At 31.9% G+C, this 17,703-nt stretch overlaps 1 protein-coding gene across 1 annotated transcript; it reads right to left on the bottom strand.

Moving 5' to 3' along the window:
- Positions 1–4,257: 4,257 nt before the first annotated feature.
- LOC145102526 (protein neprosin-like) lies at positions 4,258–7,671 on the bottom strand. The gene is made up of 7 exons (XM_079039944.1): positions 7,249–7,671; positions 7,072–7,158; positions 6,755–6,976; positions 6,488–6,652; positions 6,339–6,392; positions 6,090–6,236; positions 4,258–4,845 (listed from the first exon to the last, which is right to left on the bottom strand). Exons 1-7 carry the CDS (start codon positions 7,450–7,452, stop codon positions 4,468–4,470), a joined length of 1,257 nt encoding a protein of 418 aa, XP_078896070.1. The 5' UTR covers positions 7,453–7,671; the 3' UTR covers positions 4,258–4,467.
- Between the last annotated feature and the right edge of the window lie 10,032 nt (positions 7,672–17,703).

Here is a 17,703-nt window from a genome sequence, read left to right as displayed (position 1 = left end):
TGAATTGGAAGAGCTGAGAACTAGAATGAATACCCGTATCTGATTGTAATCGGTCCCTATTCGTTTTTTCAGTCAAAAAACTAAATCCCTATTTCAAATGTCTTTTTTTTTTTTTTTTCAAATTTACTTTTTTTATTGAAAGTTATTTCTTTACAACTTTATTTTTTAAATTATATTTTTAACAGCTTTTTGCCAAACTTTTTTTTGTAACTTTTTTACAATGCCTTTTACAATTTAGTTTTTTTAAATATATTGTAAAAAAATGATCTTGTATATGTTTGAGACATTACATTTATGAAAAAGAATATGTAAAAAAGTTTAAATTAATAAAGTTGTACCTGAATATATAAGAGGGCCTTAGAAAAAAAGTACCATCAATCAAGAAAATCACAATCCGGTTTCCTGGATACAATTGTTAGGTTTTCAATCAATACACACACAAGTGTAAGATGCCAATAAAAAAAACACATATGATATGATTTACGTGGCTCACATGATTAGAGTAATCGTGCTACATTCGCAAGCGAACTAAAGATGTTTATTATGAATTTCAGATTGAGGTTTACAATTACATCAAAACTTCTTTATATAAAACTAGGAATCTGACTATGGCCTTAAATTGTCAACTATTCAATTTCGACTCAAAAACCGCATATGAGTTGGTTTAGAACCCCACAAGGTATAGTAGCGACTATCATGTCAAAAGCAATCAGATACTCATATTGATTATCTTGAACAATTAAATGTTGACATGTTCACAAAGCCTGTTCTTTCAAAATTTTACTACTTACGTGCAAGATCACCATCAAGAATATATTCTCCTTGTTCAATACATAAATCGTTAATATTGCTGCTAGTTAGTTAACTGATAGATTTAACTTAATAGAAGAATACATGAAGATATACAATTCAATGTATAAAAACAATTTCTTGCTCCAACTGTTACTCTATAACTATTATATTTAAATTAAAAGCTAGAATATGTATGTTATAGCACTTAATTAGCTTCTGTTTTGTAAGTATTTGTTGACTACCAAAAAGAGCACCTATAGAACCCATTGATGACTGGGTTAGATACTCTTGAATCTTGATATTACCATTGACTTTATTTAAATTGTATCCACAAATTAATAAAGACAAAATAAGATCTTGGAATTATCCCTCTCTGGTTGATTATTTTTTGAATGCTCTAGAGTCAAGATGGGTTGGGTTTAGAAGTATGCTTGTCTTATCTCCATTAACTGTGTTGGGTTGACTGTGTTTTAAGTAGTCCAATTTTTTGAATGGTTAACATGGAGATATTATATCATTATATGTATTGGATTCAATCACTTTTCCCAAAGTTGGGTTTTCATAGTTGTCATGAGAGTATTATAATATGTTACCCTTTCCGAAAATTAATGACATATTTTACTAGACACGTAATTGATGGACTTGTGAAGCTCTTTTATGGGATTGCAAATACCTCTAAAATATACTTTTAAGGTGATATGGTTATGTACTTATGTCATGTATTACAACTACTAATTGAACGCACTTTCAATAATTGTAAGGTCCTTTGTGATGCCTCATAGGCTTGTTACTCCTACAATTTAATTATTTTATATTATATTATATTATTACATTATTTATATCAAAATTTATTTTATTAAATTATTGTTTATTTTTATTAAATTATTACTTCCATTACATTATATAAATTATTACTTCCATTACATTATATATATATATATATATATATATATATATATATATATATATATATATACAGAGAGAGAGAGAGAGAGAGTGTTCAATTGAGAAAAAAATGTTGAGAATTAAGGAATCATTCCGAGTCACACATTTATTTTGCCGCAAAACACGTAGTCGTACCGGCGGAAATTGATAACGGATAAAGATATGTTTTCGAATCAAACATGTTTCCTTAAACTATGCTAATCATTAACTTAATATACACAAAAACATATTTTTTTGTTTTTTATTTTTAGAAATCTGTTTTTATCGAAAAATGATTTTAAATATATCAAAATTCATAATTTTTTATTCTTTATAAATAGACATCCATATTGATATAGTTTTAAGATAAAATATTTTTTTTAGAGTTTCAACTGTCGTTATTCATAAGTGAATAGAAATCCATCAGATTTTTAATACAGTACATTAGTTATTTACTCATGAATAAAACGTATTCTTAACTTTTTTATAGTTTGAGTATTATCCATATATAAATATTACACGTAATAAAGTTTTCTTACTTAAAATATATTTTTTTACATCATCTTTCGTCATATATTATATTTATATATGAATAAAATGTGTATTAGTTGTCGTCATATTTTATATTCATATATGAATAAAACATTTATCAGATTTTTGTTACAGTTAATTTGCTATTCATATATGAATAAATAGTATAAATGATACTTAAGCTGTAAAAAAAATTAATCATATTTTTTTATTTATAAGTGAATAACGAATGTACTGTAGTAAAAATCTGATTGATTTTTATTGTTACTTATAAATAACTATAGCTGAAACTATAAAAAAAATAAAAAGTTTAATTTATCTTAAAATTATATCAATATGGATGTCTATTTATAAAGAATAAAAAACTATAAATTTTGGTATATTTAAAATCATTTTTCAATAAAAATAGCTCCTTAAAAATTAAAAAAACAAAAAAAAAATTATGTTTTTATATATATTAAGGTAATGATTAGCATAGTTTAAGAAAACATATTTTGTTGGAAAACACATATCTATTCCTTTTCAATTTTCGTAGGTACGATGGAGGTTTTTGCGGCAAAAATAAAGAGTGGCTGAGAATGATTTCTTAATTCTCAACCTTTTTTATTTTGTCAATTGAACTTACCTCTCTCTCTCTCTCTCTCTCTCTCTATATATATATATATATATATATATATATATATATATATATATATATATATATATAGGGTTAGATTAATGTACGACGACCTAATTTTGTGAGACCGTGAGACGCATTTTTTTTATTTTATTTATTTATTTTTTATTTTTATTTTTTTTAGTTAATTCAAGTTCCGAAAATAATTAAAAAAAGAATTTTTGGATTTTTCCATCTATTTTGCATTTTAAAATTATTTTTTAGAATATGTACAGTGTAATATTCTATTAGAATATTTCACGTATTTTTCAAAAAAAAAATGGATTTTTTCTTTTATTTTTTTAGTTAATTCAAGTTCCGAAAATAATATTTAAAAAAAAAAAGAAATTTTAGATTTTTCCATTTATTTTGCATTTTAAAATTATTTTTTAGAATATGTCAGTGTAATATTCTATTAGAATATTTCACGTATTTTAAAAAAAAAACGGGATTTTTTTTATTTTTTATTTTTAGTTAATTCAAGTTCTGAAAATAATATTTAAAAAAAGAATTTTTGGATTTTTCCATTTATTTTGTATTTTAAAATAATTTTAAATTTGGTCTCACAAAATTAGAATGGTCTCAAATGAACATGAACCTATATATATATATATATATATATATATATATATATATATATATATATATATATATATATATATATATATATATATATTGTAACGTAATTATCGATGTGTATGTAATTTTATTGATGGCTGTCCAAAAAAAAAGTTGTATTGATGTGTTAGTGAATACCACTTTTGTATTATACGTACTGAGATGACCTTACTAATAACAAATGAAGGGAATCTTGTGCACCCAAATTATTGTTATCAATTTTGTAGATTGCTAGCGAAGAGGTTTAATTTCTTCCTCTTTTTACTATTATTTCAAATTAAATTCTTGCATATTTTTCGAACGTACACTTTTTCGTATGTCCCATCATTTCAAATTGCATGAGCATGAATATAATTTTAAAGAATATTTACCATTGAGCTCCCCTTCAATTAATGACTATTCATTCATGACTACATGCAGTTGTATGTTGCGTAGTTTTCATACTATCTAGTCTATGTAGACTTACTAGCATATCCCCTCCCCAAAGGGACCATGTTAGTTAAGACTTGTCAATAGTCAATAAGATTATAATGATGATAGATAGGTGTTTGGTACACCAATATTTGGTTTACATCGGTGGAAGTTCCTTTCAATACTAACAAATTTTAGAGAGCAGAAGTAGATAACTTCAACTTCAAGATATGTGTCAATTAATCATTGTTTAAACATATTTGTACATTTACAATATATGCATATTAATAGCAATACACAAATAAAGAAAGGTCAACAACACTCAATGACAAACCATTTAATATATAAAAACCATTGTGTAACACCTAATATACAAGAGCTTGAATGAAGGTGGAATTATGACCTATTATAAAAGAAAATGATATTTATGCAGGCACAAAATTTCGAAACTTATCCAACAAATTACTATATAGGAAAAGAATCAATCATGAGAAAGAAAAGGCCATAGACATATATATTGCATGTAGTTACTTTCTTTATTGACACCTTCCATTCCTTCCAGGACCTCCATAATAAATATAATCCCCCCAAACATTATTCTTTCCTGCTTTTATATCATAGCAATTCGGATGATCAGCCAAGAGATGAAGGTTTGTTAATGGAAGCAAACTATTGTCCCAGTCAACAACCTTCAAATTTCTAAAATATGAAGCTTTCCCAAACCCTTCATCTGCAAAATGACCACTACCCATTTGTGTTGAAGTGTGATATCCATTTGATCTTGTGTTCACTATCTCTCCTCCAAACTGTACCATGCTTGCATGTCTTTGTAGATGACTAAACAAGAACGATGGCCAATACCCTATCAGTAGTCCCGATCCAAATTGCAGCCACCAGTGTCCATGTTTAGGGTCCTACAAAATAAAACAAGTGTGTTAATTTATGATATATATATTGGAGTTGATTTCAATTTCATGTTTCCATCTTATATAAAAACTTAATACTTTCTATAATAGTTTATAACCTAATAACATATTTAAGTAAAACATAATTGACATATATATTAAGTTATTAACAATATTAGCAATCTAATGAGCTGTAAACTAAATCCAGATCATCCATAATAAAATAAAAAAAAAATGTCCAGATAGCCGATGAAGATAGAGATAATATTTAATCATATAATATATATTAAAATGATCTAGATAAATACAAACTATTCTTGAACTATATAAGGTCCAAAATACTTTGCTTTGCCAAAAGAAGCATGTCAAAAGAATGTAGAACGTGAGTACGGAGTTTCCATATCATGTTTGGCAATGATATATATAATGTTAATGTAAATACATGTGTAACAGTTCTATTTATGCATATGTAAGATTTATTTAAACTGATGTTGTATATATATATGTTTTTATATAATAAAATATTTGTTGTAATTATATAATAATTTCGATAATAGTTACATACAAATAACTTGGTTTTTCTTTAATTGTGGAACAATATATTTATAAAGATATTTTGATTAAAAAAAAAGATGTAATCAACTTTATAAAAAGATAACAGATTTTAAAAATCTACAAAGAAAAAAAAAAGTTAAAAACAGGTGTACTATGTTGGAAATGCTTTTAGAGTTTTTAGTAAATAGTTAGATTAATTTAATCACTTATGTCAACACATGGGAGACCACTTCCGATAGGAAAAATAAGAGAATCTTACAATTTAATATTAGCAAAGATCAGTGGGTGCAGAAATAAAACAGTTTAATTTGGAAGTTTTGGTCCACAAAAATGGTGGAGTTATATCTAGGCAAAACCCTAGCTAGTGAAGGTCAATTGAAAAACCAAAATCTCCAACATATACAACACCATTTTTTGCATTAAAAATAATGCAAACAAGTTATCTGTTTCCAAATATATCCCATTTTTGAAGCAACTCCATTTTTAGTGCAAACAAATGAAGAGTAACTCCATTTTCAATGCAAAAAAAATGAATTGGTGATATTTTAGTAATCTAGCTAGTGGTTACTCCATTTTGGTGTTAAAAGTGGAGTTTGATTCACCCACAAGATGAATGTAAAAACAAAAGTAGTAGAATATAATTTCTTTAAGATGTAGTATATAAGTAATATAACTCAAACCATGTTGGCATTAATTACCTTCCATATCATAATGCCGATATCAAATTGTTTAGCCTTGTAAGATGACCTTGGTGAGATTGCTGCACCTATAGCGATCCTGTTGTTCGTTTGAACAAATCCTGAACATAGTAAGTTGTAGCATCCAGTCGTTTGGTATGCATCAGTCTGTTAAAATGAACCAAAGTTACCATCTTTTTTCTCAATACACTATATATCATTTTGTTCTTATTTGAAGCAAACACTCAAAAAAATGTCAATAGAACTTACTGTCCAGTAGGTGAAAAATCTTGGGTAGCCATCTCCATACAACTCCGGACTTACCTGAAAAATTATCAATATATATATCTTGTCATTATATCTATGAAATTAAACTAATGTTTGATATAAGTAATTAAGATAAGTAAAAGTTTAATTACCTGCCAACCAGCTTCTACTGTATTCAGATCATTGCCAAATGAACCAGAGATTACCCACAATTGTGAAAGACTGAATTCGTATGGATCTGTTACAACAGGAGTCCATACGTTTATACTCGCTTTAGCTCCATAGTATTGATCTCCATTCACAAAAGCGACTGCATGCTGTAATATAAACCACCATTTTTTTTAGTACAAGTTCCACTTATGGCTTATATATGTAATTAATATAACAACAATATATCGATTCTTGTAAGTAGTACTGACTTCATGACCACCGCTGGATGTGTCGCGCCTGACAGGCTTTATGATCTTTCTTCCGAATCGTTTGAGCGAAGTTGCACGTAAAACATCGGCTTCTGTAGTTCTCCTGATCGGAATAGTGCCTTCTGGGCAGGATTCGTTGGATTGTGTCCATAGCTGAAAGGTCTCGATAGTTTCATCGATGGAGTATCTGTCATCCTCCTTCGGCCTCTCTAATGGTGGTTCCTGCAATTTAGTAAAAAATGAAAAACCCATTTAAGATACTTGAATAATACATGGGAACAACCAGAAAGCGAATCTGAAAGGAAAAATTAATATACCAATGGCTTCTGTCCTTTGAGCTTTGGATGATCAAATGCTGGTTGATGATGACAGGGAATACAGTCTATCAAGTCTCCATCGGGGCTCTGTTTAGGGGAAAAAAAACACACATAACTTGTAAGTTGACATTCAAGAAACTAGAAAACGGAGAAATTATAAAAACCCAAAAAGATTACGTGAATGGTCTTGACTGGAGGCTTGTTGATCTTGTTGAGATGATTTCTGATTCTTTTTAGCTTCTTTAGCTCTTGCAATGGCCTGAAAGTGGTTTCGTTTTTGGGTAGGGAGAAGACAAGAGGTAGAAACAGAAGGATAGAAACAAATGTGAAGAGGATTGAGGTTTTGGAAGAAGAAGAAGAAGAAGAAGAAGAAGCCGCCATGTTTGTATTTTGTTGGTGTTTGGGTGTGTATTTTAAGGGTTTGTGTATATGAAATCGGATTTGGAGTTGTCTCTTTCCTACAAGACTGAGATTTCATCAACAAGAAAACAACAACACCATCACCAACAAACAGTTTTTGGTTTTATTCCGAAATTTTGTCATAGGGAAGAAAATGCAGCAGATGCATACAAGACAGAAGAAGCCTGAAACTGAAAACCCTTCAAAAGACAAACTGTTTCTGAGTTTTTAAACAATTAATTCGTCTTTACTATCTTATCAATGACACTAAATCGTCACATAAGTACACCCTTACTCCAACACTTACATAACGTACATGTTTTTTTTTGGGTATTTTAATATCCTTACATTTAGAAAAGTTAGTACAAGAATAAATAACAATTTATTTATTATAACATCTATTTTTAATTAAGATAGTAGTATATTTTAAATTGAAGTTATATATATTTTTTCTTATTATTAAATGAACAAATCGATGAAAGTAATGAAAATACAATGTTATATTATACTTGTATGGATTTTTTTAAATATAATATAAAGTGATAAAAGCAAAAAAGTTGTAATAAATAAAACAAAGGAGGATGTGCCTTGCTATATCATGTATTTAACCATGTTTAAAATACACATTTTATTATATTTTGTATAAAAGATGTGTTTTGTATATTCCTTTTTGGTTGTATGTAATTTCATTTCAGGACCTCGATTCGTTGTATAAATTTTAAAGTTGCAATTCTTACGGAAAACCTACCCCACCTACAATTGTCCAGCACATGCCTTACTTTTTTTTTTTTTTTTCTTTTCTTAATGTCAATTTTAGCCATTATCAATCTTGAGTTTCTTAGATACGATTTCATAGAAATTGACGTCTAGAAAGTATCATAATAGACTAATAGTTGATTTCGTTAAGTAATTTGAAAAAGAAAATGGGTAATCACATGTCAAATATGACGCAAAGGTGTCAAAATGAGTAACCTCGAACAGTAAAAACTAGACAGTAGTTGGTAATTAGAATTAGATTTTTTTTTATTTGTATGAATGTTCGTATAAGTTTTTTGGATTATAAGTTAAAATTAGAAAATGTATAAAATTATATGAAATTTTAAAACTAAAATCTTTTAAAAATTATTTAAAATATATTTGGATTATAGGTTTTTCACTTTTTGTGTAAAATTAACGCTCTAAGGTGGTTACAAACATTTCTGGTTTAAGTTCTCAAAATTAAAAAGCTAAAGTCTTAAAAATACTATTTACCCAATACATCAATAGATTAAATTTTATTAACTTTCGTTGAGTCGGCGAAAAGGAATATATATATATATATATATATATATATATATATATATATATATATATATATATATATATATATATATTGTGAATTTGTTGAACGACTAATATGTTGAAATATATATTATTTAAAAAAAAAGAGCTGATTTTTTAAATAAACGTTTTGGTGATTTATCCTTTTGAATACGTTTCAGATGATTTATGATCCTTTTGACTTGATAAACATAAATTTACTTGCATCATTTTTATTAAAATGTTTTATTTTAATTTATTAAACTTTTTAGTTATTACACAATTAATTCACTTGTAATAATGATAAAAACGTTAGTGCTTTTGAAAAGAAATTTAAAACATGAAAAGGAAATAGAGAAAGTGAAAGAGAAAGAGAGAGGGCAGAAACATCTGGCATGGCACCTCGCAGATTCCTAAAAAGCAGCGTTTTACTCGCAAATCGCAAATTTCTTGTTGTGTTCTGCCCTGGGGTTAATTTAGTATTTTCTGCTTTTATGCTTCAAATAATATGTCATTGTTTCATTTTGATAATAATAATAATAAACAAAAAAAAAAACCCTCGGTTATATTGTATTTTTTTGTTACAATTTAATCATTAAATTTTTTTATTTTTTTAGTTTTGACTATTTGACCAGTTAATTCAGTTATCCGGTGACATAACACTATTTAGTTATTTGGTGCTAATATGTTATGATTACGTGTCAAAATTGAAAAAAAAATAAATAAATAATGTACACTATGCTTTTAATTTTTTTAATTTTGATATTAAGTTCTTATTTTATTTTTTAATTTTAGCTTTTTTTTTGTTCCAAATCAATCATTATTTTTTTCAATTTTGTTCATTGTCCTCAATTTTCGGTTTGAAATCATTAAAATATTTTTTTTACATTTGAAAACATATAAATACATGTTTTTACATTTAAAAAACATATTTTTTTTATACATATACAATTGTGAATGAGATTCAAATATAATATCACACGGTTTCTTACGATTTATTGAGTTACTAACCTTATTAATTTAAACTAGATATGTTGCCATGTTCCGCATGGGCCGTGTGCACCTGATTCGAATGTCGTTTTTGTTTATAAATTAATAGGTGTCGTTGTTGATTCTTGTAGTTGACTTTGGATTATTTTCATACGGATAAACAGTGAGAAATGGATAGATAAAGGGCCAGAAAAAAACAAAAAAGTTAAATATAAGGATCAATATACAAAAAGAAGAAAATGACAGACACAGAAAGTGTAAGAACGAAAACAGTAAAAAAACGTGAGTTTCACTATTCCTAACTCGTTATTGACTCTATTAGCGAAAAAACTCGGGCTTTGTCGGACTATTTTTTGTGTTTTTTATGAAAAAAATATAAAAGTTTTGACTGTAAAGACCAAAAGTATCAAAATGGCTAAAAAATTAAATGAGTTGGAATTACCAAGTTTTTAGAAAATGGACCAAAGTTTTCAATTCCTTAAAGTTTTGTGGCCAAACTTTGAATATTAAAAGGTTCCAAAAACATGTAAAAATTTTGATTGCAATGATCAAAAATATCAAAATGGCTAAAGAATGAGGGGCAAAGTTGAAAAAAACATGATGTAAAAGTTTTGACTGCAAGGACCAAAAGTATCAAAATGGCTAAAGAATTAAAGGGGTTGAAATTCGCTAGTTTTTAAAAAACAGACCAAAGTTGTCAATTCCTTAAAGTTTTGTGGCCAAACTTTGAATATTAAAAGGTTCCAAAAAAATGTAAAAATTTTGAATACAATGTCCAAAAGTGTCAAAATAGCCAAAAATAAGGGACAAAATTAAGGTATATATATATATATATATATATATATATATATATATATATATATATATATATATATATATATATATATATGAACAACATATTATGTATACATATCGGCCGATGGTTAAAAAATGATACATGTATCCATGTGATATGGCCTAGTATTTTTACATTAAATTTATATATTTATATGTAAAAATGCATATTTTACATTAAAATTACATATTTAATAAAAAAACAATGTTTGAAAGAGGAAGAGATTGTCGATCATGCATTTTTCAAGTGTGATTTTGTTGTGGAGGTGTGAACTTGGTTTTGTTCATGGTCAGAGGTTTATTGAGTGCAACCCTTGTCAACTTTTGTGTTTGAAATAGGGGATGGACAGATTGTTTGGATTCTCTGAAAGTCGTGATTCACTATCAAATTGAAGTATTTCGATAGTACATATTGAACACTCAATTGGATGAAATTCAGAGAACGAAATCAGAAAATGTATGTGAAAATGTTCTTCAAAAAGATGTACCAAAAAATGACCAAAAACGACTATATGATTCATGTCTAAAAACTGACAAGACAATTACAAACTGTTATCAAAACTACCAATATCTGTCATAAAACGGATCTTAAGGAAAAATGGGTCAACTTTCTAAAATTGAATTTTTGATGCATTTTTTTAATATAGTAACATAGCCCAAATAAAAAATTTATGCGTTGACCTGGCAGCTCGACCCCAGCCAGGGGCTCTGCCCCTTGGACCCCGCTAGGGGCGCTTCCCTCGGATCCCCGTTCGTTTAGGGGTTTCGCCCCTAAAAAACAATGTACTTTGAATCTTGAAAAACTTGAACAAGTGTGCACTCCTACACCATCCTAAGTTGTTCAATATTCGACAAGATCACTTTTGGTCAACAAATTTAATCCTATTACACTTAAATAATATTGATGATATTAAATTACCAACATTTTGTTCCTTAATCTCGAAGAACACAAGAATGGCTTTAAATATGTCGTATGATTAAAACTTCAACACCTCAGAAGAGCTCGATTAAGAACTTCGACTATAGAGGTGCTTAGGGTTACAAAACAATAATTAATGACAATTACGAACGTATCTAATGCATACATGCATGCATTATTTATAGTAAAGCCCTACTAGATAATCACGGATGGACAGGCCCAATCCGGATACAAAACACAAGCCCATGATGCAACATAACAAGACCCAACAATCTCACCCTTTGCGTCAATGGAGCCGAAATCTCACTTCGGTGGAGCTGCAGAAGACTTCTTGATTATCTTAAACACCTTCAGTATGATGGCCAATAGATGATGACAAAACGTAATGTACCAGCGAAGCATGTACGTGAAGTTCTTCTTGTCTGCTTCTGAATTCTGCTTGCACTGATGGATAATATTGATAATGTACTCCAAGCAGTCAGTTGAGAATAAATGTTTATCAGCAAGTGCGAACAGAAAATGATTGGATTCGCCTCTTGTGAACATCACAATAAGATGTGTAGAATCGATTTGGCCCATCTTCATTTTGTTCACATCTCCTGGTTTCGGTGTTGGCTTGACAGTCGGTTTCTTGTTCATCACTTTCGCTATCTCCTGATCCATAGCAGCAACCTCATGGATGTAAGAGGCCAGCATCCTCTTCAAATGATCCAGTATTGGCTCGTATTCTTTTGGATTGGTGAGCAGAATGTTAAACAATAGGATCCAATCATGAGGATTTATATTCGGAAGATCTGCTAGGGAAATAATCGACACCGAGTTTGTTGATCCTCGTGTGATTTTGAAATTAACATTTACGAACTTCCCAGCAGGCGTAGGTTTCAGTACCATGATAGTAACTATCTTCTGTGCGCACCATGTCAAGTACTGCGGTTGACCATACTTCAGATAAAAGTCGATAAGCTCACGATCAACTTTTGGATGAGGGAAAGGAATTTCAACAGTCGAATCAAAACAATGAAACATGAATGCCTTTCGTGTTATTGGCATGTCAAACTGTGAGTCCTTGGAATTGTCACAATTAAAAGAAGCGACAGGTTCCAGCCAATAGACGCTTGGAAACTCTATTGCCTCATTGATAAGTGTTTCATTTGTCCAGAGGGGAAACAAGGCCTTCTTGCAGTTTAAGGCTTCTTCTTCTTCCTTGTTCCTCCTTTCCCTTTCCTCAGCATCCCTTGTAATTCTCAAGGTTTCATCCAACTCTCTGTTCTTCTTTCTTTTAAGAGCCTCAACAATAGTATTTTCTTCTTCGTCATCACTATCATCATCAATCCCCTTCTTTTTATCTTGAGAACCAGAACTCGAAGCTTCATTACCCTTCAGTTCGGTTGTAACATTGACTTTCGGTTGGGGAGATTCGATTTCAATTTTCACAATAACCTTCGGTTTCTCCGAAACACCCTTCATCTCGTGTAACAATGCAAGGGCAGGAAGAAGTTTTGAAGTGAGATGATTCCTTATAGTCAAAGTAAGGATAGGATCATGAGCACCAAGGAGACTGGTCAGCATATCCTTGACATCCCCAGCACAGCTACGAAAGACAACCCTCTCCGTCTTCAACAAGGAAATTTCCTTTTCAGCTTGAGCGAGTTGCACCTTCTGAACTTCAATTGTAGAGGCTTCGCGTGCAAGTTCTTCCTTTAGAGCACTCTCCTTAGCTAAATCAGCGTGAAGAGATTCAAGCCGAGAATTCACAGAACTGATAAGTGAAGTGTTTTCTTCTTGGATTGAAGAACGAACAGCCTCAAACTTTGTTTGCTCTGCTTGAATGGACTTGGATAAGGAATCCACAAAGGTATTCACCTTGGCTGCACTGGTATCAGCATGCCCTTTGAGTGACTCGAGAAAGATCTGAGTACTGTGAACAATTTCTACAACATCAGTAGTGGCCTTCTTGCTAGAAGAAGTAGACTCGTTAACAGCCTTCGTGGATTTGTCAATCGACTCTATATATTGCTCAAGAGAAATATCCAAGAAAGCGTTGAGCACAACATCATTGTAGGACTTGTTGGCATGAAGCAATTTATCAAGCTTCTCATCAATGCTCTGCAATTGTTAACGTGTGACTAGAGCTTCATCATCATCATCATCTGTAGGAAGCCTATAGGGACTATAGTAGATCGAATCAAATTCATCAGTAGCACCACCGAGAGTGGCACATGAATTGGTTGAAGGTGAGGGTGAAATTGGTTTGGAAGTAACTGGAGGTTCAGTCTCAGTAGTCGCCCCCGTATCAGATACGTTGACTCCTACTGTCGGTTCTGGAATAGTAGTGGAAGTTGATTGGGAAATAATAGGAGGAGGGATTGGAGTTGTAGAAATGGGAATGGTAGTAACTGGTGGCGGTGGTGGAATAGAAGTTGTTTGAGATGTGGTAGGTGGGAGAACAGGAGCAACCGAAATAGGAACTGTCTGTTTCGGTGATGGAGGTGGTGTTGGAAGTTTGGCATGAAGAGATTCAGTTGGAGTGGTGGATCAGGGAGACGTTTTACCTCTCGGTGATACATGATGAATTTCCTCTTCTGCGTCCTCCTCATCGTTTGCAGATCTGAAAAAAGAGGGACTCTTGGATTTCTTCGCCATCTTCTTAATCTTTTTTGGCTTAGAAGTATCCCCTTCCTCAGACTTTCGCTTCTTTGACTTAGACGTATCATCCTCGGTTGTCCCTTTCTTGGAAGTAGCCCTTTTTCCTCGATTTCCAGGCTTCTCCATAGCATCCAAGGCAGCCTGCTGATTAGGAGATAAGACTCTCGGTGCCTTGGGAGGAATCTTGTGATAATCAGCCATGACCTTACTCTCGGCTGAGACACTCCTATACATTGTCTCAGGTATAAAGCCATTGTGAGGAAACTTTGTAGGATCAAAAATGATGATTTTCTTGGTGTGAAACGTAGCCACAACAGCGACTAGGGAATCCTTCATTACTGGAATCTGCAAAAAAATCAATCGCCCTTTGTGTAATGAGAGTCCAGAATCGACCACACGAAATTTCAGAGTGCCTCGTTGAAGTGTTGAGGCTTTGCACCACCTGTGACCAAATAATCGACCCATAGTCAAGATTGATACCAATGTAAAGACCATATAGAAGGGTCAGAAAACCCTTGCTGGTACCATCAGACTCACCACTCCTCTCCGCAAAACTCTTGATGAGAAGAGTAAGCAATGCATTCCATTTGGGCGGTAAGCATGACTTCTTGACCTTCGTAACTGTGGTAAGCACATCAGTGTAGCCCATCTCGTAGAGCATCGAGAACAATTGAGTAGTGGTGTTGAAGTCCGATGAGATCACAGACGAAGCCACAACAAGTTGTAATAGGGAACAAAATCTCCCTTTAGAAATCGAAGCCTTGTGAGAGAAGATTTGGAAGTAGATCCTCTCCTTGTTCTTATCATACGAAGCGATAGTGTAGACTTGCGATAAGAGTGAAATTGGAATGGATTCCACCTGTGTTAAGGCTAGAACCAAAGGTGAATACTTCAAACACTCAACCACTTGTAGCATATACGAATCATACAGAAAACGGTTGAGTTCAATGATCATGTTCTGGTTTGGCTTGATTGAGATCAATGTGGATGAAGCAGTTTGATCGTGAGCCGATGAAGAAGTCGCCATTGTTGAGTTAAGGAAGAAGATGAACAGTTGTAAAACGTCGTGTATATAGAGAGAGTTTGTTGCAGGTGAAAGAGACAAATAGAATTAGAAACCCTTTATATACCGTTTCCAGGAGAGAGAAAGAATCGTCATGATAATTATGAGATCACTAAAACGTCGCCTAATAAAGCGCGATGTGACAGGGTGGTTTCTCCCAGGTATATGTCAGCACACGTGGGTTTATGGACCGTTCAAATTCACGCTCCCAAAAGCTTATCCTCAATCCGTCGTTTGAAATCCAGCGTCGCTCCAAAATTTAGGATAACCTCTGTTGCTCCAAAAGATAAACAACAATCGAACCAATAGCAACCAGAATGTTAGAAAAAAAAATTCGTGCAATAGGGTGACAAAAGATAAAGAAATAAAGCACTATGTGTATTGGATGTGAGTGATGTCTATTAGAAGACATAAAGCAGATAATTCTGGGCAAGAATCGCTTCCTTCAAAGTCAAGAGAGACTTGAAGTGCTTGTGTGGTTTCCCGAGAAGATACGATCAAGTGTTTGTACAGAAACATTGAAAGGCTTCTTTTAAATTATAAGCTAAGGGTAGCTTATCTTCAACCAAACGTCAATTCTTAACATAAGACCGAACGTTGGAAAAAGTACTTGTGAGACCATTGTGGTATGTTGAACAAGTAGGTTGGATAGAATTTATAGTGACTTAAAATGTGATAGAAATCTCAAAAACAAAAACAAACAGAATCTTTTTGGGAAGAAAAGCCTTGGTTTTAGAAAATTTCATAAAAGACCACTCAAAAATAAAAAGAGATTTCATTAGGTAACAAGTAAGATCTTGAATATAATGATTCACCGTCAATTCATTGTAGGTGTTGGTTTTTGGGATTCACTTAGCATGTGGTGTACGTATCTAAGATCACAAACACAGATTTTGTGCAACTATAAAGCTCAGTGGTAAAGACTGAGAGTCTCGAGGGTTACAATAGTGAACCAAAGGTTGATGGAGAATGTAAGGATGATGGTTAAAGAACCGAAAGTACCTCTGCTATATTAACATGACAAAGCAGAAAACTCTTAACTCATTTGAGAAGAGTAAGGTAGCTCTAGACTTGAGTTGATTTTAATGTCCTGATTGGGCAGAAACGATAGGTATAGATCGAATCATTAAGGCCTTGCTCGTAGTCGTAGATGCTTCGGTCAACATGCAGCAGCATGCTTCTAGGGACCCTTAACTAGTTCAGATGGAAATAATCGTACCTGCCTTAGCTCCAAATTCTTTTGTACCGGTATACTTGGGACCTAATTAAAAGAACAAACAAACAAACACACCACACAAACAAAACAAACAAACAAACCAAACAAAAAATAATGTAGAAAAAAAATATTTTTGAGATTTTTGAAATTTTCTGAAAAATAATAAAAACAGAAAGACGGAAATAAATTAGCACAAAACACTTTAAAAAATTAAAAAGAATAAAAAAAATGTACAACCGAAACCTTATCTTAAAAGAATGAAGCGAAATAAGTCAAGCGTTCGGTTCATTTCAGTTCCTTAAAATTTAAGAGCCGAAATAGACTGAGTGTTCGGTTCTCGAAAATTATGGAGCCGAAATAGACCGAGCGTTCGGTTCATTTCGGTTCCAAAAAAATCCGGAACCGAAATAGACCGAGCGTTTGCTCTATTTCGCTTGTTTAATTTTAAGTGAGAGATTTGAGGATTTGGTTCCAACACTGCTTCCATCATTCCCAGGTCTTGTAAAATTTTATTGAAGCTTGCTTCAGGTAAGGCTTTAGTGAATATGTCAGCCAGTTGATCCGAGGACCGAACGAAATGTACTTCCAGGTTCCCATCTTCTACATGGTCCTTGATGAAATGATATCTAAGTGCAATATGCTTAGTCTTTGAGTGTTGCACTGGATTGTGACATATTATTATTACACTTTCTGAGTCACAATAGATAGGAATCTTCTTCATACTCAGCCCATAATCTCTTAGTTGACTTTGAATCTATATTACTTGAGAAGCACATGATGCTGCAACTATATACGCAACTTCGGCTATTGAAAGTGAGACACAAGTTTGCTTCTTGGACAGCCAGCTAACAAGTTTACCGTCAAGGAATTGGCATCCACCAGTTGTGCTTTTTCGGTCCAGACCACATCCTCCAAGATCAGCATCAGAAAAAGCTTGAATAAAGAATCCAGATCTAGCAAGGTACCAGAGACCGAGAGATGTGGTTCGCGTCAGGTAACAGAAAATATTTTTCACTACCACCATGTGAGGTTCTCTTGGATTAGCTTGAAACCTGGCACAATAACAAACAGAAAACATAATGTCCAGTCTACTCGCTGTTAGATACATAATGGACCCTATCATTTGTCGATATAGTGTTATGTCAACAACAGGTTTTTCTAGAGAAGATGTTAACTTAGTGCCAAATGCCATAGGAACCTTCCCTTTCGAATCTCCCGTCATACCAAATTTTGCCAGCAAGTTCTTTGTGTAGGCCTCCTGGTTGA

The sequence above is a fragment of the Lactuca serriola genome, chromosome 4 (assembly GCF_051521515.1).
Source record: "Lactuca serriola cultivar US96UC23 chromosome 4, Lser_US96UC23_V15, whole genome shotgun sequence".
NCBI classification, from domain to species: domain Eukaryota; kingdom Viridiplantae; phylum Streptophyta; class Magnoliopsida; order Asterales; family Asteraceae; genus Lactuca; species Lactuca serriola.
This window is presented reverse-complemented; position numbering and strand designations above follow the sequence as displayed.